This window comes from Bos indicus x Bos taurus, chromosome 3, assembly GCF_003369695.1.
Source record: "Bos indicus x Bos taurus breed Angus x Brahman F1 hybrid chromosome 3, Bos_hybrid_MaternalHap_v2.0, whole genome shotgun sequence".
In the NCBI taxonomy this organism is placed as follows: Eukaryota; Metazoa; Chordata; class Mammalia; order Artiodactyla; family Bovidae; genus Bos; species Bos indicus x Bos taurus.
In genome coordinates, this window is record NC_040078.1 from 107112881 (window position 1) to 107135525 (window position 22645).

Genomic DNA, 22645 nt, shown 5'->3' on the forward strand with positions numbered 1-22645 from the left:
TAGAGTCTGGTTTTATAGACCAATATAGCTTTACCAGTGAGTCAGCCTTCCTGAGTACAGTCAGTTCAGTCGCTCAGTCGTGTCCGACTCTTTGCAACCCCATGAATCACAGCACGCCAGGCCTCCCTGTCCATCACCAACTCCCGGAGTTCACTCAAACTCACGTCCATCAAGTCAGTGATGCCATCCAGCCATCTCATCCTCTGTCGTCCCCTTCTCCTCCTGCCCCCAATCCCTACCAGCATCAGAGTCTTTTCCAATGAGTCAACTCTTCGCATGAGGTGGCCAAAGTACTGGAGTTTCAGCTTTAGCATCATTCCCTCCAAAGAAATCCCAGGGCTGATCTCCTTCAGAATGGACTGGTTGGATCTCCTTGTAGTCCAAGGGACTCTCAAGAGTCTTCTCCAACACCACACTGCAAAAGCATCAATTCTTTGGTGCTCAGCTTTCTTCTCAGTCCAACTCTCACATCCATACATGACCACTGGAAAAACCATAGCCTTGACTAGACAGACCTTTGTTGGCAAAGTAATGTCTCTGCTTTTGAATATGCTGTCTAGGTTGGTCGTAACTTTCCTTCCAAGGAGTAAGCGTCTTTGAATTTCATGGCTGCAGTCACCATCTGCAGTGATTTTTGAGCCCAAAAAAATAAAGTCTGACACTGTTTCCACTGTTTCCCCATCTTAAAACACCTGGAGGGAAGCTGTCAAGAGTGGCCTTCCACAGGAAGCACTCTGCTTTCTGTCCAGGTGCACAGAATACTTCAAGTTTCATCACCTTCCTGCCCAGAGACTGTGAGCCTCTCTAGGGTAAGGGCTGGATCTCTCTTACCTTTGCTGCAGAGAGACAACCTGCAGAAAGCTTAGTTACTTATCTGAGAGTTAAGGAAGAGTTTCAGGTAGTATACTGACTACTAGCAAAGGGGAGGAGTAGCCACATAATCCATTAGTCACTCATCATTTAAGAGCCAATAGGTAATAGTTCAAGGTGCTACCAACAGCTCAGTACAGTGGAAGAGTCATGTAGACTCATAAATGCATTACACAACTACTTCCTCAGGTCTCTTTTGCCACCCAATTCAGGCATCTGGTTCTATCATTCCCATTTGATTTCCTTCAAACTTAAATCTTGGATTAAACTGTTTACTAGTTTGTATTGCCTCACAATGTCAGCACCATTAAGAGCAGGGACTTGGTCTATCTAGCTCAGTGATATATTCCTAGTGCCTAGAATACAGGAGGTGCTCAATAAGCATTCATCAAAGGGCTACATTAACACCACTTTCAAGAAGGGAGCAGGAAGACAACTGCCACTTGAGGCAGCCATTTGTCAAGTCAGAAGGGATTTAATTCCAGGTAGAACAATAGGGGCACCATGATGGACAGTCTGAGAGGAAAATTTAACAATCCATGCAAGAGATAACCAGAACCTTTAAGAGTAACAGGTAGATTTAAGAGAATCTGTGAAAAACAAAACACAGGACAAAACCATTCAACAGCAGCCGCTATGGAACTGGGCTGGATTAAATAAGAGACACGGATAAGACAAGCCAAAAGAAAAAGGATCTTTAAAAATGGGCCTGTTGGAAGTGCACCATGCCCTTCTTAGCCAGGCAAAGCCAGAGCCTCATTTCATCATCCTCCCCCATCAATGTTCAGGCCTTTGTTATCTCTAACTGGACAACAAAAAGGCCTGTGACTGGTCTGTCTCTAGTTTGGTATTTGCCCTTCTCTCTGGTACTTACTTCAGTTAGTTTCCCTCAACTCTTCAGATTCCTACAGGGGAAAGGTCAAACTCCCTGTAGTCAAAGCCCCTCATTATCTAACCCCTACTACCTACCTTTGAGCTCTCTTTCCAAGATCCATTATGCGTTTTCTACTCTGGTTGAAACAAGAATATTGTGCCTGAACACTGGCAGTTTCCCATCACCCAGCCTTTGCTTATTTCAAGTCCTAATTACTACTTTTATCTGAACCCTATTCACCTTTTGAAACCTCATTCCAACACTACCACCCAAAACGAAGCCTTCCCTGACCACCACTGCTACTTAGAAGCACCTACCATCTCTTCTCTCAGTCCACTACCTGTACCCTCACATGACACAGCAGCTTTTACTTTCCCCGCTTCCATTGCTTTGCTAGACTGAGCTCCTTTTCAGGAATCAAGATCCATCTAAGTATTTATGTGATACAAGACAGAGTAGGGCTATTTAACATAACTTGTCAGGCTTTTAAAACTCACAGGGTATTCCCTGGTGGTCCAGGGATTGAATCTTCGTGCTTTCACTGCCACAGGCCTGGGTTCTGCAAGCCACTGCATGTGCCCCCCCGCCCACCAAATCATGTATCTGTCTTCCACAAATAAAGAACTCAGAAGATACCAGTAATGCTTGCTGAATGACTAAAAAACATTCAAAGCCAATATAAACATGTCTTTCCCTACTTTTGTCCTATTAGCCTGAAGGTATACTGGGTACTATGCCTCAGAAAAAGTGGATCAGGCTACTGTCAAGAGCAGCTAAACAACAGTTGAAATATAAGAATCATTTTCTAAACAGCACAAACTAGTTTTGAGGAATCACTGAGCCAAGATATAGGTAAGAGAGAACCTAGACAGCCTAGAACTCAAAGCTACTCTGTCTCTTAAGGTATTTGCTAACATGGAAAAAGCCCCTGGGTGCCTGAATTACACTTTTAGGAACACCATGGACTGAAGGAGACAAAAATCAAAACCTAAGGCTGAGCTAAAAGTGCAAACCCGCCACCACAGACACCTCAAGCAGGGATTCCAAAGTATTACACTTTCAAGATATGGGTGAAACAAAAGGAAACCACTTCTCACATGGACCTGACACCTGGCTATGTGTTACCTGGATGATCCATGGAACCTCCAGCCTTCAATCTTAATTAAGGTTTGGTAATATTCCTAAAAAACAGGCAACCAGATAGCCTTCCTAGGGGCGGATGCTGCATCCTTTTCCGGTTTATTCCTATGAATAATTTTTCAAATATACTGTCCAGCTCACAGATAACCTGGCAGAGACAGAACACTATAAGCAACAGCAGCAAAAACATGAGGTCTATGAATACAGATATTGAAATTTTAGACAAAGTATCACACCATTCCTACAATGAAGAGCTAATTATTTATTTCAAAGTGTGGTTTGGCATTGAGACCTGGAGATTTTTTCCTAGGTAAACCTGCATCTTTTTTCGCTGAAGGTGTCAGCCTTATTCAAAGTCCAGGTTAACTGCCAACTATAGAAGACTACACACACCCTCAGGGCCTTTTCAAGGAAAGACTCACCAGAGCAGCACAGACATCACTGTTCCTTAACAGCATTCAGTTTACCTTGGTAAGCAGAGGAATTTTTCATCAGACCTTGACCTGAGGTGTGACTCTCCCATCCATGATGCACCCCATTTGCCTTTTTTGTAACCTTTCTAATATGTCTATTGATGCTACAGTGCAGGAGCCCAAACACTTTTCTATAAAGGGCCAAAGAGTATTTTCACTCTGTGGACGACACTGTCTCTGGCTCTGGAGTTGCGATGTGAAAGCAGCCACAGATGCAAACAAATAGGTGTGGCAGTGTTCCAGTATAACTTTATCTACAAAAATTGGCCACAGTTTGCTGATCCCTGCTAAGTGAGCAACAAAATACAGATTCACTGAAAGGCATCACTGAATTCAGTTGTCATTCATCTTTTATTTTTCAGTCAAACACTTAGAAAGTACAAATTCTAAGAGAATGTAGATTTGATGTTAACAAGGGGCTATTCATTCTGGAAGTTGAGAATCACCAATGCAGAAAGGGTTTTGGTCTTCCAATCTGATGAAGACCACTGTAAAGAGACCTGCTGTAACATTTTCAAGTGTATATTCTATGTCCCAAACTGTGCTAAATACTTTACATGGAAAATGCAATCTCACATTTGAAAACAAACCCCAATGATGTACATACAATTAACCCTCATTTTACAGACAAGGAAACTATGGCTCAGCAAGTTCAGTAGCTTGGCAAGGCTCACATAGCAAATTAGTGGCAGAGCAGACTAAACTCCAGGGCTACAAACATCCAAAGACCATTCCTGTAACTACTACATGAACCAACCAATCCTCCCTGCTGGACAGAAAACTCACCATGTGGAGAAGGTTGGCCCAAGTTCTTATGTCTCCTGATAGTCTTCTTCTCCTTGGGAACTCCTAACAATTATCACTGCCTCACAAACTTTGATCTCTCCTGTACTCCTCTGACTTAGGTATGCCTGGACACTTACTCCCTTCCTTCCCCTTAAGAGGAAGACTTTACTGAAAGATAATACATGGAATTAAAAATTTTAAAACTAGTTCACTATACCCAGTTCTTCTGAGACCACAGGTCCCGGCCCATCCTTACAGGTCTCTGTAGGTTGACTTCTTCCCTTGGCCTTAACCTATTTCCATGAGCCAAAGACACTTCCCTACCTGGGAATTGCCCCTAAGTTCAAAGCCCTAGCAATCAAGTTCTAGAGAAAAAACTCCTTTCACTTGTCTAAGGATCACCTTACATGTCCCCATTTTCTGATCTAGGATTCGTCTTTTCTCTGCATAAAACATTAAACAAACATGTCTAGTCCCTTTTGAGAAGATCCCAAAACCCAGTCATGGTGGTGTAGTCTTATATCCCGTGGCCCCAAAGGGTAACCATATGATGATACAAGAGCCTAACAATACTGGGTGCAGCGAGAGGGTACCTATCTTCTTCCTTAGAGAGACCTACTCTATTTCTCACCCAGAAGCCATTTAGTAGGAATGGGACTGACACCAGCGACAGTGAGCTGGCACCTCACACTGACTCTGTATTAAAAAGGCTTCAGCGAAGCAGCATGCCCCAGTCCTGGTCCATCCTTCAGGATGTCGGATGCCCCCACAGTTGCCCTTCCCTTGTTTTGCTGTGACTATCCCACTGTAAGGCCACTCTCATTACAGCCACTGCTATTCTTCTCTTCCAGGAAGAAGTGACTACCCTGGACAAAGAAGAGATGAAACACATTGCCCTTCAAATATGAAGTCAAAATAATTCTTTAATAATTAAAAGATCACTTCCGGGCTTTAAAAAGTCTTTAAATCTTAAATGTAATGTTGAAATGGAGAAATAGTTATAGCAGCCTCACATAAATTATTTGAATTAATAAACATATCACAGTATTAAGAAGGCAAGGTAAACAAATAGCTTAAGTATTTTATTTGTTTGCAACTAAGCTTATTAACACTATATAATGAAAATGTACAAAGAATAATGTTGTTGTTTTGGTTAGATTTAAGTCAAAGACATTCATTAATAAGGAATCTTCGAATGTGAATATTCCAGAAATTTTTCTAAGCCATATATATGATCAGGACAACTGTCTCTGAATATTACCTTACTTTGGAAGGTACTGGCATATGTTTGAATTAAACTCAAGTTTTGTTTTGTTTTTCCCCAAAATAAGCCTTAATTAAAAAAACTAGTCTATATTCAAACTAAAACAATTTTAATAGAACTTTCCTTTCCAGAAACAATAATAAAGGAAACAAGGCATTTTGTAAAATGTGGTCCTGAACAAGTCACAGTAAAAAATAAATGTATACTTAACTTCCACCTCCTCAAAACAGAGGCTACTTTCTGTTCCTCAGCCTTGGAAATAAGGTGAAGAACAGTCTGTAAGCAACTTTGGGCAGGGGTTGCCAAAACAAAGCTTAAGCAGTTGAACATGGACATCTCTTAAAAAGAATTTGGGGGAACCTGACCAAAGGATCCAAATTCTATTTTTAATAATTGATACAAAGGTGAAGTGGCTCCTCCCAAGCAGCAGTGCCTCTGGGGCCTGTCCCAGCCCGTGCCCACCTTTGTTATGCTCCCCATCAAACCCTGATGCTCTTGTTCCAAAGGAGACTTTTTCCTTCTGAGAGGTTCAGTGTCCAGGGAGCTCCCGTGTGAATGAGGTGAGCACAGACTCCACGTGGGTTTTTAAGGCTTGGAGTCAAAGTAATGTTCTAACACGGCGAGGCAGAATCAGATGTCAAGTGGCCTGTCTCCAGTTTGTTCTATTCCTCACCACACATTTGTAGACTTAGGACCACAGACCTTTGCTATATCATCATAATCACATCTAATGTCCATCCTAACTTATGATTCATATTCTGTGCCTGGAAACAGTCCCTGTATTTAACAATAATACCTACACATAAAACAATCCACTGTTACAACTTATATGGTCACAAAACATTAATGATCTTCTGTAGACCAAGCAAATGTTTTTAACCATAATTGTCGTGCATCAAATTCACAGCCAGAATCCCCAAGATCAAAAAAATTTGCACAATACAAATAATAACTTAAAATACACATACACACATATACACACACTCTCACACACACTTCTTACAGAACTGTGCTTGGGGAAACTCCATTTGTTGAGTGCCACTGAGGGCATATTTTTGCTAAACTGCTGCTCCAGGTGTTTTTGTTTGAAAAATCTATCACAGTAGGGCACAGCTGTTTATTCGATGAGCAGAAAAGAAAGATATGCTTGTGGCAACCAGAAAGTTTTAAGGTCTTTCAAGTTGTATAAAATGGACCTGCAGAAACATTTAAGTGTTCTCAGGATGAAAAGTTGGAGCTGAAATGTGATATCAAACCAGTTGCAAAAAGTGTACAGCAGCCATCTCTTGAGGTCAAACCTGGTACCCAGATATGCAAGAAAGCTTCAGGACACATCTATAAATTAGGAATAAAAAATAAAAGAGTTAAGAATACTAAAAATATAGGATCATGCATTTTTAATATTAACTAATGGTGAATATGATAAACAGTATGGAGGATATGAATCACCATTCAAGAGGTCCTAAATTTGCAAGAATTTAAGAGAAGATAATTCTTAAGAACTTACATATATAGCTGTTTATAATTTACGTTTTGAGCAACCAGTAGTGACAAAATCTTTACAATTAAGAAATTCTGACCACACACTTGATAAGCTACCTTAAGGACTCAATTTTCATAAATTAACAGCTGAAAGTATCTTTCTGAGGGAAAAATCAGATAATAAATTGGCACTGAAGTCAGACTACCTGGGTTTTAATCCTGGCTGAACCACTAGCAATATGAGCCTGGACAAATTATTTAACTTCTTTAAATACTCTTACCTTTAAAATGGGACAAGTAGCAGTTTCTCCCTCACAGGGGAATTATGGATTAAACAAACTTTGGGAGGATTTAAATGGTTCAGCACAGTGCTGGACATACAAGTATTCTTTAAATGTCATCTATTATTTTACTTCATAGGGGCTTTTGGCTCCTAAGAGACAAGGTACCCAGTGTCAAAACCTTGGCTCTTGAAAGTTGAAAAAGTCAACGAAAGACTTGGCAATACTTACAGCTTGTTGGCCTTGTCCCATATCGTCGCATAATCTGATCATGTGTGAATTTCACAAAAGATTCATATTGTTCTGTGAGGGGAAAGACAGTATATACTATCCCCAGAAACTCTCCCACAGTTTTTCAAGAATCAAGGGTCAGAATCACATATAGCTTCCCATTTAACATTACCCACTCTTAGGCCCTCCTTATAATGGTCACTCTGAGATCTATTCCTTTTTCTCAGGTCCCAGAGCCAAATCCCTAGCTCCTAGGTTTGGTCACTGATCATCTCTAACATTTTCCTAATAATCTCACCCCTGCCATAATTTCATCTCCTGCTAATGGCTCCCCAAGACAGGCAGCTATGCATACTACTACAAGTCAGCAAATCTTAGTGTATCTCCTATAGGACATGAAGCTTGAAGCTCTTTTCTGCACTTTATCTTTGCTATAAATTTCAACATACACATTGAGTGATAGAGGTGGAATGGCTAGAAAGCTAAGAGAAAATGCCACAGTACCTAACTACAGACAGTTCCACAGAAGTTACCTTCTGAAGGGGAAACTCAGTAGAAAGACAGAAGGCAGTCTGACATCCATGAACAAAGAAGTCCAAACAATTTTGGAGTGGGGGCGGAAGATGGGAATGACATACTACAGCTTCTTCTTATAATACACACCATTAGTGTATTAAAGGATCAAAGAGGTTCTGCTATAAAGAAATTCATTTAACACTCTGTTAAGTCAACAGTTCTCAATTTAAAGCTGACCTACTGACATTCTGTAATGTAGGCCTAGTGGTGAGAAAACAATACTGTTACGGGAAGAAGCTGTTGCCTAAAAACCTCTCTGATCACATCATCCTCTCTCACTAAACAGGTACTACTTTCTATTCTTGATTTAGATACCTTCCTTTTACAAAAGGCTTTACTTGTTGCCATCACTAATCACTCTGTTCTAGCCTGAGCAGTGCTTTCCAGACATTAAAGTACCTCTAAATCACAAGACGCCCGACTTCCACATCCACAGAGACTCCCACCAGAACTCTGAATCTGTCGACTATACTCTTTCCAACCACCTGATGGGAGGTTAGCATGATCCCCACCCACGTCTACTCACCAGCTATTCCAAATAACCTTCTCAATGCCTTTATTCATATGGAAGATTCTTGAAAGAAAAGCTTGGATTGTTTCGAAAATGCAAATGAAAGTCCTTCCATACAATGTATAAATAAAATGCTTAGAATCCAAAAGAGAGTAATTAAGGAGAGTAACTTAATACTTAAAATTCATTGAACTCTCTGGTATTAAGTTTTATGCTTTTTCTAAGTTACCATTTACTTAGCCGGGATTAATCCTTACTGAATCCTAATAACAATGGTCATAGCCACTGCGTCAGCCTACCTGCTAGTTTAGTATTGAGGATTTGCTCATATTCCTCCCGAATTTTATCTTCATAGTCTTTTAAGAGACGCTCACATATTATTCCAACTTGTCGGAGCGTAAAGGTGGGCTGGTCCTTTTTCATCCAGGAGGAACCTGGCCAAAAGACAAATCTAGTTTACATAACACATTCCAGCTGTAGGGTTCTGAATTGGTAACTAAACAAAGGGTCCTAGAATATAAAAATTGTTTTAAAAAATAGTAATTTCCACTACTTGACAACACATGAAATAGTTTCACAAAATTCTGTTTCTGACATCCGTTCTACAAGGCAAATCTAGTAGGAAGAAAGTGTGTTCAAGTGTGCTAGCTTATCTGCACACAGAAAAATGGTTCTGATGCCATTAATAATCTGAGCCCATACAGAATGCTCACCTGGTAAAGAACAAAAAGGTTAAAGCTGATAGAAAGACTGGATTAGAGAAAACAGATTCACAGTGTAAGAGCTGGGGTTCCCTGGTAGCTCAGCTGGTAAAGAATCCGCCCACAATGCAGGAGCCCTGGTTTGATTCCTGGGTTGGGAAGATCCCCTGGAGAAGGGATAGGCTACCCACTCCAGTATTCTTGGGCTTCCCTGGTGGCTCAGCTGGTAAAGAATCCGCCTGTAATGTGGGAAACCTGGGTTCGATCCCTGGGTTGGGAAGATTCCCCAAGGAGGGCATGGCAACCCACTCCAGTATTTCTGTCTGGAGAACCCCCACAGTCCAAGGGGTTGCAATGAGTTGTACATGCCTGAGCAACTAAGCACAGCATAGCACACGTAAGAGCTACCCTGATCCTTGGAGATCATCTACACCTATGTTTAATCATGGTGGTACATCATAATTATCTGTAGAATAAACAACAACAAAAAAGATACATATTGATTTAATTCTGGGGTAAAAGGGCTTGGGGACTGTTTAAGTTACACAGGTGATTCTGATAAGAAAGAGCTGACCTGCCCGATATAAAAAACTGTTAAGTCACTGACGTATGAAGGAAAGAGACAATTAGGCACTAAAAATCTCATCCTTGATCCCTTTTAAAACTAGGTTGAGGAAAATGAAATGTTCCTAAGATTGCAGCTGGAAAGCAAAATTTCCACTGGGATGCCAGATGGAAATTGGCTTCCTGACCATGATAAAAGGAGCAGCCCTGTCCCAGTTCTGAATTTTCCTCAAAGCTCAGCCTGAAATCTGTTTCTTGAGCCCTCTTGGTCTATAAACCAGTTAAATTATTTATAATTGTTTCTCTACTCATAATATTCTATTACATCAAAATTATATTACTAAAATCCCAAGAGAATATTAAGGAGACTTGCTAGTTACAATCACTGAAAGATCTATCACTCATGTATGTACAATTAATTGGAAAGGGTGTTGTCTGAGAGCCAAGACCTCTGGGTTAGAAGACAATTGAAATAAAAATTATTTCATGTGAAATTCACATAAAATGAACCATTTTAAAACTGAACAATTCAGTGGCATTTAGTATAGTCATATGGAGAAGGCAATGGCACCCCACTCCAGTACTCTTGCCTGGAAAATCCCATGGACGGAGGAGCCTGGAAGGCTGCAGTTCATGGGGTCGCACAGAGTCGGATACGACTGAAGCGACTTAGCAGTAGCAGCAGCAGTATAGTCATAATGTACAACCACCACCTCTAATTTCAAAATATTTCCATCACTCCAAGTAACACCACTTACCCATTAAGCAATTTGTCCCCACTCCCCCTACCTCCTGGCTAACATTAATCTGTGTTCTATAAGGAGACTAATTTTAATCAAGGCAATTTAAAACTCTACGAACTGTTAAAAGGAGAATATTCTGTGAGGAAATATACTCCTCTACTGTTAAAGTAGGCAGAGTTCACTACCAGAGGTGATGTTTGAGCCCCGGCCTGTTGACTACTTGCAGGGACTCATGGCTGAACTATGTGACCATGAAGGTTCCCTCCAACCCTGAGATGCTATTTTTGAGCACATCCTCTCTGACCACCTGTCGATGTTATAGAGCAATGCTGTCACACAACGTTCTCCAATAACGGAAATGTTCTATAGTGTTGTCTAATACAACAGTCACAGGTGGCTGTTAAGTATTTGAAATATGGCTACCGCAGTTGAGAAACTAAAATTTTATTAAATGTTAAGTAATTTAAAATTAAACAGCTACATGTGGCTACTGGCTATGGTACTAGATGCTGCAGTTACAAAGGGTACTCTTGAACTGGGTGGAAGGAAGGTCAATCCAATCAATCTAAGGTCTTTTGTAATTTCATGACTATGGTTTTAAAAGTATTTATAAGCAGTAATATAATGTATACACTTTACCAATTTTATTACTTAGATGAAATCAATTCTGGCTTAGGAAACCATTTTAATTACCAATTACAAAGTCTTGAATGGATTATGCACACTAAAACATGCTTACCTGGAGAACTAGGTGCTGTGAGTGTTGAGGAGTGAGGCTGACTTTCCGAAGTACAAGCTTCACTCTGATTAAGAACAACTTCTAAATGTCTCCACCTCTGATAACGACTATATTCTTGTTTTATGTTCTGAAAAATTTGCTCTAATAAAAAAGAAACACACTTGAGCATGCACTTTATTGTTACTTCTTCACGCTTCCTGTCCCTTTTTCCATGTTATACATATTAACAAGAAAAATGTTTATACCAGATACAGCACTCCTCTTATAACCCCCGAAGTGCTTCCTCTTATTGCCACTGTTTCAATAATTACATAGCGTAGCAGCTATTTTGGCATAAACCACCCAGATATTAATAGTTCACTTTGCTTCTTTTCTTGTGACAATGATGACCAGATCTGCCGTTTGCTGTAGGATTAACTAGGACAACTTACAGCAACAAATAAACAAACAAAGCCATGCTTCACCTAATAAAGAGCTATTTTTGATCTCTGTTGAGTTGCACAATTTCACAAACCAGGGAATTAAGAGTCTCTTACTACCCAAGGGCTTCTAACAATGAAACTCTTATACTGTTTGGAATTTAAGATCTCTGGGGAAGGGGACAGTAGAAATCATTAGGTTCACAGCTTGGACATTGACCAAGAGAAGATCTGACATTATTGCTTGGAATGGGTGGTCAGAGCTTAGCAATAAATTTTCTGATCCTATAAGAGGCAGTATTTGGTAGGATTCAGATTACTATTCTGTGTCAAGGTAATAAATCAATTTGCTAATGCTATTAAAGGGAGTCCAAAACACACAAATCACTAACCACCCTGAAGGCCTCTCCCAGAGACAATACAGAATCTGAAAGGATGTGGTTTTCAAGTTTTCTGGTGTGTGTGTTTTTTATATATTTTTTTTTGCGGGGGGGTGGGGTGGGGTGAGTAAAACATATATTCACTTTCCACATAACAGAGCTTCCTCATAAAAAATGAAAACCAGGAAGCTGTATCACTCCCCTACTTACATTATTCTTATACTTGCTATAACCATATATTTTTTAAAACAGGTGTAATTGCCAATAATGCCATTGCTTCCTTCCTACCTATGTGACTATGACCCTGGGAAATCATTCAGGATTAGTTGCCTAGTACTTCAAAACGAATGTTAAATGTCTACCCAAAAAGTTGTGAGCATCTACACCAAAGACATTAATAATGCCATAAGAAGTGATGATACAGTCTGACACGAGCTCAATGTAGCGCCACACACAGCTCAACTCCAGAATTCTCAGCCTGAACACCAGAAAAATGTAGGATTAGCAACCCTTTCCTTTCACAGTGCTATGAAGTTCATGTTTTAGATCCCTGAATTTATGAAGTCTCTGCTTCATCTTCAAAATGTATTATTCTCCAAGCACATACTTGCCAGAATCAATACAAGGATGTAAGGAACTGCAAAGACTTGAAACAAGAAAGGACAAGTATGAGGACAACGCTCATGAGAACAGAAGGTCTTTGATAAACTAACCGCCTCCTGTACAACAAAGTGAACAAACGGAAAGACACAACATTAAGGCTGGCAGAAGGACTGGCAAGTCCAAGAGTCCAAACACGGTTTGCACAGGATAAAACGAAGTAGCTGTGATTTTCTTCCCAAGAAGGCCACATAAAACAGTAAAACACATTAAAAAAAAACTTAACAGTGGATAATAATTTAAATTCTTGCCTCCCAGTATTATTTGAGATTGTGCTTCTAGGTTATACCAAACTAAACCCATCTTCAAAATTCTACAATAGCTTCTGGTTGCTACAGACCAAATTCAAACTCTTGAATATGGTATCCCTTGCCTTCAAGACTTGGCCCCAAATTACTTTTCCAGTTCCATTTCCCACTACAACACTGTTGCCTTAAACTACCCTTTCTTTAACCTCTGGGTTTTCTGGCCTTTGCTCTAGCACTTTTCCTTTGCTTGATCTGAAGATGTCTCTCCCACTAACATTACTCAAGACTCAGCTAAAATGTTATTTCTTTCTGGAAGTTATTCTCCAACCCTAAAGTCATGATCAATTATTAACTGTTTTACATCTAAACTCAATCCATGTTTACAAACATCTCCTGGAGGTCAGCAAGCCCCTTCCGTGGCTGGTATCCACCTAGTTTCCTTAAATACAAAAGGCTTAATTTTATAGGCTCCTTCCACAAAAAGTGCTATAATATATACTGCCCCTCTTTTTAACTTCAGTAAGAACAGTTTCTTGACTATTTCTTAGAGAACTTTTGAGTTAAATAGGATATTTTAAAATGAAGTCACTGATTTTAAAATTCACTCTTCTATTAGTTGGCTTTATTCCTCTTGCATAGCAACTAATATTTTCTCCCCCATTCTTCCATTTTAATCCATAAGGCATCTTCCACTTAAGCCAAAGCAACAAATCATATTGGTTCTTTCATGCCAGAATCATATTCTAATAAGCATTAAGAAACATAACTGATCAGTCTTTACAAATGAATATTTTAAATAAAATACTTTCACATAAAATGACCAAGAAATCCATGCAAAAATTTTATGATTGAAAAAACCCCCAACGACCCTAGTATAGACTGCCATATTTAGGCTTCCAAATACATTCAGCAATTACTTACTAAGCATTTGCTATATTGTAAACTACACAGAATTAATCTAGATTGTAGTACTGGAAGAAATAAAAAATTTGCATAAAATCCATCAAGATAGGTGAGGCAAGTATTAATTCTATTTTGCAGAAGAGCGATCCAGAAAGATTATGTGACTAACCTTGGGTATCTTTAGCAGTGTAAGAAAAATCTCTCTCTTCAAGAGGGTATCTATGTCCCCTGCTTTTGCAAACATTATTTCATTCAGTACACAAGGCTTTGCAACATTAAGTAATCAGACAACTAAAATAGAATAGAGTTCCTTATGGGGCAGGGTTAGTCAGGTAAGGATGGAAGACTTGAAGAAATAATTGTATTTATTAGCAAACAGGTGAAAACATCATGTTGGAAGTCCAGGATAAGGCACAGCCAAGTGGGGCTGGGGGAAAAAAAGCAAAGGCATAGTTTGGGGAAAAAATGTATAAAAGACTGACTAGGCAAGAAATGGCTACAGCAGATAAACCCTTTAAATGCCAAGGTAAGAGGAGAGGTGAGGTGAACACGAGTAAGGACACAGTGCCTAGGAGAGCCTGGCTGGCTACCGCTGGGATCTTGGTGTGAGAGGATGAGGGCCTCAAATCTGCATTGTGGATATGCACTATGCAGAGTGGGGAGGAAATAATGGCTAAAGACACTGGTAACTGAAAGGGGTAAGCAAAGAGATTTTAAGGCAACCTCAAGGTTTTGCTAACGCTTGAGGAATAGAAAAACACACAAAGAAATGAGTTGCCAAAGTCCAGTTGTGAGCCACCCCCCCTCCATTTCCGGGAGTCCTTTAAAACTGCTAAATATTCATTCTGATGCACCTTTCCCTCTATTCTTGCGCTGTGGTTAGGAGCCGAGTTTTTTTCTTTCGTTTTTAACTTTATTGTCACACCAGTTCTCGTCTTTCCCTAGCCTGTGTGGAAGGCCTTATTGAAGGAGAATCTCTGTTACGGATAATTGAATTTCTGCTTCCGGAGCTTCTGTATGTTGAAGGATTCTCAAATTCTAGCTAACGATCTACCGATTTCAAGCCATATATGGTGCAAGACAATAGCCATACAATAAAAGAACATGGCCAGTCTCTTAGAAACAGGTTGAAATCGGATTCCACGACTTCTGAGGGCGGCCCGAGATCACCAAAGACTTCTGGAAATCAGGTCTCCCTACAAGACCCAGCACAGTGCTGCATAGCACGTTCTCAGGCCCCTTCCCAGTAACCCGCCCCCAACCCCCGCACCCTCAAGGCCAGGTTCGTGAGTAGAATCCAATTTTCCATGGCCCACTGGATCTGCAGGGCGGCTCAGTACAGGGGAGGGCAGCGGAGAAAGGAGAGGCTCTGAGGTCTGGGAGGGCCCCGAGCGGCCGGGGCTATTTCCATCTTGCTCCCGCTGCCCACCCCTCTAGGCTCCCCAGCTTCAGGAAAACCGAAAACCGACTCTGTGGCCCTACTACCCCTCCCGGATGTCTTCCATCCCCGGAAGCGACAAGGCCCAGCGGCACCCCTGTTCCCTTTTCTCAGGGCAAAGAAGGGGTCTGCAAGTGAACTAGCTTAGCGTTCATGATCTTCTCCCACCCCCACTCCACCCCCAACCCCCCCCCCCCCCCCAATGCCTGGGCCTGGCTTCTTGCCAAGCCCGCAGCGTTGGTTACCCGGAGTTGGAAGGCGCCGGTCGCTGCCGGGCGGGGCGGGCTGCTGCAGAGTCGGCGGTGGGATCTGCGTCTGAAGCAGCGGTGGCGGTTCGGCGTCCGGGGGCCTGAGGCCCGGAGTGGGGCCGGACAGAGGGGCGCAGCGCCGTCGCTTCGGAGAGCCAGGGCTCAGCAGCGCCGCCTCGAACTCCATGGGCCGCTTCAATGTCGCCCCGCACGCCATGCCGCTGAAAGACCAGGGACCAGGAGCCGACGCGGTTGTAAGTGAGGCCCAACCTCCCGCTCCTCAGCGGAGCTCGCAAGCCAAGCCGGCGCCAATGGCGCCTCCAGCACCCGGCAGCAGCGCTGGCCCCGCCTCCTGTGACGTCATGGGCCTGCGCCACCACCCAGCGGAGGGGGGGAAGCCGGAAGAGGGCCGCTCTGGGAGGCCCGTCAGCCACGTTCTGGCCCGCGGCGCCCCCTACTGAGGAAATGGAACGATCTGGGCGGAGAGTTTGGTCACCAAGCAACCTCGGGAAGGCCCCCACCTCCGCCTCTACCGCTCCCAGGGTCCCATCCTCCCCCAACCTTCCAGAGCCAAAGCGCCGGGGTGGCCCCTTAGGTTTTCGCACCTGCGCGAATGGGAATTGGGGGAAGGGAGAGCCTGGAGGGGGCCTGTCCAGAAGGTATGGGGGTCTGTGTCTTCCGGTCCGGTTACCTCATTCCATCCAAGCCGCTCCAGACCCAGTGATAAGAGAGACGGTTATACTAAAAGTTCTACAAGGACATTGCCCTCCCACCCCCAGTCCAGGAAAGCCTTCACTTAAACGAAACCCAGAATCTGAGGATGGACTTTATGGAAGTCCATCAACCCCATAAAATTGTATGCAGAATTGCGTGTGTGTGTATGTGTATGTATCTATGACCCGTATCTTTATCAGCTCATCAAAGGGGTATGTTACTCAAAATAGTTAAAAACCAACAGAAAACACGCCCCTGGTTTGAATCATCCAAGAATAGTGTCAGAGTGTTAAGAACTTGAGCTGACATCTGATTTGCCGGGCCCCTTGTTTGACCTGGCAGCCCAGGTGCTTCCTCAAGTCTATCTGAATTCTTTGAAGTGGTGCCAGCTATAAAATACTTTTGATATTCTGGAAAGATAAATAGAAAACTGGAGCGTTCTGTTTTCAGAAACTGTATTTGAAAGTCTATTACCGGCAAGCAGTTTCAGTGCTTTCAAGAGATGGTCAAAGTGATGTGATCGAAAAAAGGCTAAATCAAAAAAAAAAGAAAGAAGGCTAAATCTATTCTATAACTGTGTATATATATGTGTGTGTGTGTGTGTATTTATATATATGTAATGGTCATACCTGCTGGGATCTGTCTGCCTAACCATATCTCTGGGATTTTCCTAAACAGTACAAATTTCAGATATTCTCTTCTACTAGACCTTATGCCAGATCAATGTGGCCCAGTATTTGAGTCAGAGAAAATGGACAATACGACCTCAAGTTCCATTGTTTGCGTCTTTCTGTTGCATATCTTTGTCCTTCCCAGTTTCTCCAAACTTTTTTAAGATCCAAACGTAGGTTTTTTTCTTTGCATTTATCTTTGACAAATAGCAGAAATAATTCTAGAATGACTGAACATACTAAATGCTTAGCTTATTTTATCCTATTTCTTTTCCATAAGGACATAAAGGTTTACAACAGACAAAAACAATACAAAAAACACAAGAGCAACAAACATACAAAACTCCTAGAAACAGAGCACTAGGGCCAAAGAAAAAGGAGCTCACAATTATCCTGAGGGTAAACATGGCTGTGACTGAATTTGGTATTTTTGTTCTCAGTGTTCTAGCTGCCAAGGCAAAAGTGAAGACACAGTACATGTTCAATAGATCTTGTCATTTGAAAGGAATCAGTTTATCAGAGAAGACAGAACATACATTTTTTTGTTTTCATAACACTACATTCTAAATGTGATTTCTCATGTGATTTGTTAGGAACCAGTAAATGATATAATAAAGCAAATAAGCAGATTTAAACAACAAATGCAAAGCATAAATTAAATTGATATTTCTTATGTCCAATAAAAGCCAATGACATAAAAGTAACCTGCTGCTGCTAAGTCGCTTCAGTCGTGTCCGACTCTGTGCGATCCCATAGACGGCAGCCCACCAGGCTCCCCCGTCCCTGGGATTCTCCAGGCAAGAACACTGGAGTGGGTTGCCATTTCCTTCTCCAATGCATGAAAGTGAAAAGTGAAAGTGAAGTCGCTCAGTCGTGTCCGACTCTTAGTGACCCCATGGACTGCAGCCTACCAGGCTCCTCCATCCATGGGATTTTCCAGGCAAGAGTACTGGAGTGGGGTGCCATTGGATGGTTGTTTTTTAAGGGACTTATCTAATGTGGTTCAAGCCAATTGCTTTCTTGTGGTCTAAACTGGTCCAAAGTTAGAGCTCAGAAGGTTTGAAAAGTGTGTCCTTTGGGTCATTGTTCTAAATAGCACCTCTTCTAGCTAGGGCTTTGGTAAGTCCTTTGATAGTCTCTTCTCTGTGATACTTTAAAATTTTGAGAGTGCCTTGTAATATTAGTGTTTTAAAACAGGAAGTTATAATTTGTTTGCATGTCTGACTGTGCTTCAAAGCTATAAATTCCTTGAGAATAATAACCAAGTCTCATTCATGTGTGTTTCCCCATCGCCAGTACACTGCTTGAATACAAGAGGGGTAGGCACAGAAGGAATATTGGTCAAATAAATAAATGGTTATCATTTCAAGGTTGTGCTGTGTCCCTGAAAGCCGGTAGTCCACATTGCTGAATGAGGGTGGATTTAGTTGATTCAGAAACCAAACAAGTAGGTGATATATCCTATTATACACTGAAGATGACAGTGGCCCAACCAGTGAGATGTCCTTGAGGGAAGCAGACGGGCTACTCTGACAACTTCTTAGTATGATGTCTCCTTATGAGGTCATTACCATGGTTCAGGTCTGCTTTGCTTTGCATACTCAGATACTTGACCAGTCATACACATACACCACATACACTACGAATTACCTACCATGGATCAGACACTATATTATCATGGCTGAAGATACTATGGTATAGAAAGAGATATGGTTCCTGCCCTCCTAGGGCTTCCAGTCTATTAGAGATGGCAGACATTAATCAAACTGTAACAACGACAACTGTATAACCACAAACTGTGACAAGTCTATGAAGGAAAAAGACAAGATATTATGAGAGAGTACAGCAGAGGTCTTGTCTTGGAGAACAGTGAAGACTTCCCTGAAGCAGTGATGAGAGAGCTAATTCTTAGGTGTGCTGATAAGGAGTCCAGCGCCCTCAAGGAGGAAGGGGTCCAGGGCTCTTGAGAAGAAGAAAAAGGAGCCTGGGGCTCTAGAGGAGGAGAAAAGGACAAACGTTTTTCTTCTACATTGCTCTGTCTTAGTCAATATAACAATGTATCTTGCTCGAAGACATGTTTCTCCTTAACAAGAACCTACTGACTATTGTGGGAGAGGATCTGGTAAGAGCTTTCTATTGTTACCTCTAATCTTGTTAATTTAAGATAATATGTTGTAGGAGTGGATCTGGTAAAAGTATTTAAGGCCTTGATAAGACTAGCTAGGGGAACACTCTCAGTCCCCCTTCTAATGTCTGTATCAGAAGCTTTTTTTTGTCCTTTTTCACTTTAATAAAACTCTGCTACACAAAAGCTCTTGAGTATCAAGGCTGGTCCCTGGTGCCGAAGCTAAATCTTATTCTTCAGAGATCGTAAATCTGACATCGTTCACCATAAACCATCAGTGACATCTGAGCTAGGAATTAACTAAGCAAAGAGAAGTTGGGAACACCCCGATCCAAGGGGACAACAGTCCTAAGTCCAGTGATAAAAGAGATATAATGTGTTTGAAGAATCAAAAGAAGTCTCAAGTGGCTGTGGTGCAGAGCATGAATGCAGATTCAGGAGAGGAAAAACCAATGCAGAAGGCTAGTGCCTGAGCACTTAACGCCTATCAGTTCAGTTCAGTTCAGTCACTCAATCGTGTCCAGCTCTCTGCAGACATCATGGACTGCAGCACGCCAGGCTTCCCTGTCCATCACCAACTCCCAGAGCTTTCTCAAACTCATGTCCATTGAGTCAGTGATACCATCCAGCCATCTCATCCTCTGTCATCCCCTTCTCCTCCTGCCTTCAATCTTTCCAAGCATCAGGGTCTTTTCTACGGAGTCAGTTATTTGCATCAGATGGCCAAAGTTTTGGAATTTCTGCTTCAGCATCAGTCCTTCCAATGAATATTCAGGACTGATTTCCTCTAGGATTGACTGATTGGATCTCCTAGAGGTCCAAGGGACTCTCTCAAAAGAGTCTTCTCCAACACCACAGTTCAAAAACATCAATTCTTTGGCATTCAGCTTTCTTTGGTCCAACTCTCACATCCATACATGACTACTCAAAAAAACAAAGCGCTGACTAGACAGACCTTTGTTGGCAAAGTAACGCCTCTGTTTTTTAACATGCAGTCTAGGTTTGTCATAGCTTTTCTTCCAAGGAGCAAGCATCTTTTAATTTCATGGCTATAGTCACCATCTGCAGTGATTTTTCAGTTCAGTTCAGTTCAGTAGCTCAGTCGTGTATGACTCTTTGCAACCCCATGAATCGCAGCAAGCCAGGCCTCCCTGTCCATCACCAACTCCCGGAGTTCACTCAGACTCATGTCCATTGAGTCAGTGATGCCATTCAGCCATCTCATACTCTGTTGTTCCCTTCTCCTTCTGCCCCCAATCCCTCCCAGCATCAGTCTTTTCCAATGAGTCAACTCTTCGCATGAGGTGGCCAAAGTGTTGGAGTTTCAGCTTTAGCATCTTTCCTTCCAAAGAAATCCCAGGGCTGATCTCCTTCAGAATGGACTGGTTGGATCTCCTTGCAGTCCAAGGGACTCTCGAGAGTCTTCTCCAACACCACACTTCAAAAGCATCAATTCTTCGGCGCTCAGCTTTCTTCACAGTCCAACTCTCACATCCATACATGACCACTGGAAAAACCATAGCCTTGACTAGACGGACCTTTGTTGGCAAAGCAATGTCTCTGCTTTTGAATATGCTATCTAGGTTGGTCATAACTTTTCTTCCAAAGAGTAAGTGTCTTTTAATTTCATGGCTGCAGTCACCATCTGCAGTGATTTTGGAGCCCCAAAAAATAAAGTCTGACACTGTTTCCACTGTTTCCCCATCTATTTCCCATGAAGTGATGGGACCAGATGCCATGATCTTCGTTTTCTGAATGTTGAGCTTTAAGCCAACTTTTTCACTCTCCTCTTTCACTTTCATCAAGAGGCTTTTTAGTTCCTCTTCACTTTCTGCCATAAGGGTGGTGTCAGCTGCATATCTGAGGTTACTGATATTTCTCCTGGCAATTTTGATTCTAGCTTGTGCTTCTTCCAGCCCAGCGTTTCTCATGATGTACTCTGCATATAAGTTAAATAAGCAGGGTGACAATGTACAGCCTTGACGTACTTCTTTTCCTATTTGGAACCAGTCTGTTGTTCCATGTCCAGTTCTAATTGTTGCTTCCTAACCTGTATATAGGTTTCTCAAGAGGCAGGTCAGGTGGTCTGGTATTCCCATCTCTTTCAGAATTTTCCACAGTTTATTGTGATCCACACAATCAAAGGCTTTGGCATAGTCAATAATTTGGCAGTGATTTTGGAGCCCCCCAAAATAAAGTCTTTCACTATTTTTATTGTTTCCCCATCTATTTGCCATGAAGTGATGGGATTGGATGCCTAGTCTTAGTTTTCTGAATGATGAGCTTTAAACCAACTTTTTAACTCTCTTCTTTCACTTTCAAGAAGCTCTTTAATTCTTCACTTTCTGCCATAAGGGTGGTATCATCCACATATCTGAGGTTATTGTTGTATGCAAGGAACCTCCCACCTCCTGGCACACAACAAATTCTTTGCTATCCCTACCTAGGGATGTTTCTATGATAGTTCATTCACCCTGTGGATGCTCGACAATAGATCTGAGACTCTGTTTACTGGTGCCAGCAGTTTTCTGACCCAGGAGGATAGCTGGGCTAAAGTTGGGGCTGGGAATGCAAGGAGCAAAGGATAGCGCCTTCCAAAATCTTCTGGGATTCTTTGCCCAAACTTTCCATAGGAGTTTTTTTTTATAGTGGCTATTTCCCACCCACCATCCATCAACCCACACCAGTCTGATTTCACCCCTTGTGTTCCACTAAAGCAGGTAAATACCAATGATCAATGTATGGAGGGAAGTGGACTGACATGAGCAAGTTTACTTCTAGGTATAGAGGTAAGAGAGAAGCAAGACTCAGGTGTGATTCCTGGCTTCTGGCTTTCTCAGCACCATTTTCTGAGAAAGATTTCATTGGACAAGAACCAGACTAGGAAGAAGATATGAATGCAGTTTTGGAAATGTTGAATTAGAGGTTCCTTTAAAGGACAACATGGGATTCTCAAATGTGGTGTGTGTATGTGTGTATGTGTAAATTTGTGGGCCTGGGATTCAGGAAAAGCATAGATTGGAGAAAAAAAATGACAGTCATTGCTGTAGAAATGGTCATTGAAGTCATAGGAGAAGCTGTGATTGTCTAGAGTAGGCATTCTTACCCTTTTTTTCCTGTGAAACAAAATCCTTCTCTGAACGTTTTTAAATGTATGAAATAAAATACATATGATGAAAGCTCATATATATTTAATTATAGATTCATTTAAGATAGTATATCAATATCCACTGGATATTGATAGACTAGCTGAATATATAACATGCTGTTGTTGTTCGGTCACTAAGTCTTGCAACCCCATGGACTGCGGAACAGCAGGCTTCCCTGTCCTTCACCATCTCCTGGAGCTTGCTCAAACTCATGTCTATTGAGTTGGTGATGCCATCCAACCATCTCATCCTCTGTTGTCCCCTTCTCCCGCCTTCAATCTTTCCCAGCATCAGGGTCTTTTCCAACGAGTCACTTCTTCACATCAGGTGGCCAAAGAATTGGAGCTTTGGCTTCAGCGTCAGTCCTTCCAATGACTATTCAGGACTGATTTCCTTTAGGATTGACTGGTTTGATCTCCTTGCTGTCCAAGGGACTCTCAATAGTCTTCTCCAAC

At 41.8% G+C, this 22645-nt stretch overlaps 1 protein-coding gene across 1 annotated transcript; it reads right to left on the reverse strand.

Annotated features, from left to right (window-relative positions):
• Positions 1-3689: 3689 nt before the first annotated feature.
• Positions 3690-15882, reverse strand: AKIRIN1 (akirin 1). The gene is made up of 5 exons (XM_027537759.1): positions 15529-15882; positions 11236-11376; positions 8788-8922; positions 7402-7473; positions 3690-6742 (listed from the first exon to the last, which is right to left on the reverse strand). The coding sequence occupies exons 1-5, from the start codon at positions 15746-15748 to the stop codon at positions 6732-6734; spliced, it is 579 nt and encodes a 192-aa protein (XP_027393560.1). The 5' UTR covers positions 15749-15882; the 3' UTR covers positions 3690-6731.
• Between the last annotated feature and the right edge of the window lie 6763 nt (positions 15883-22645).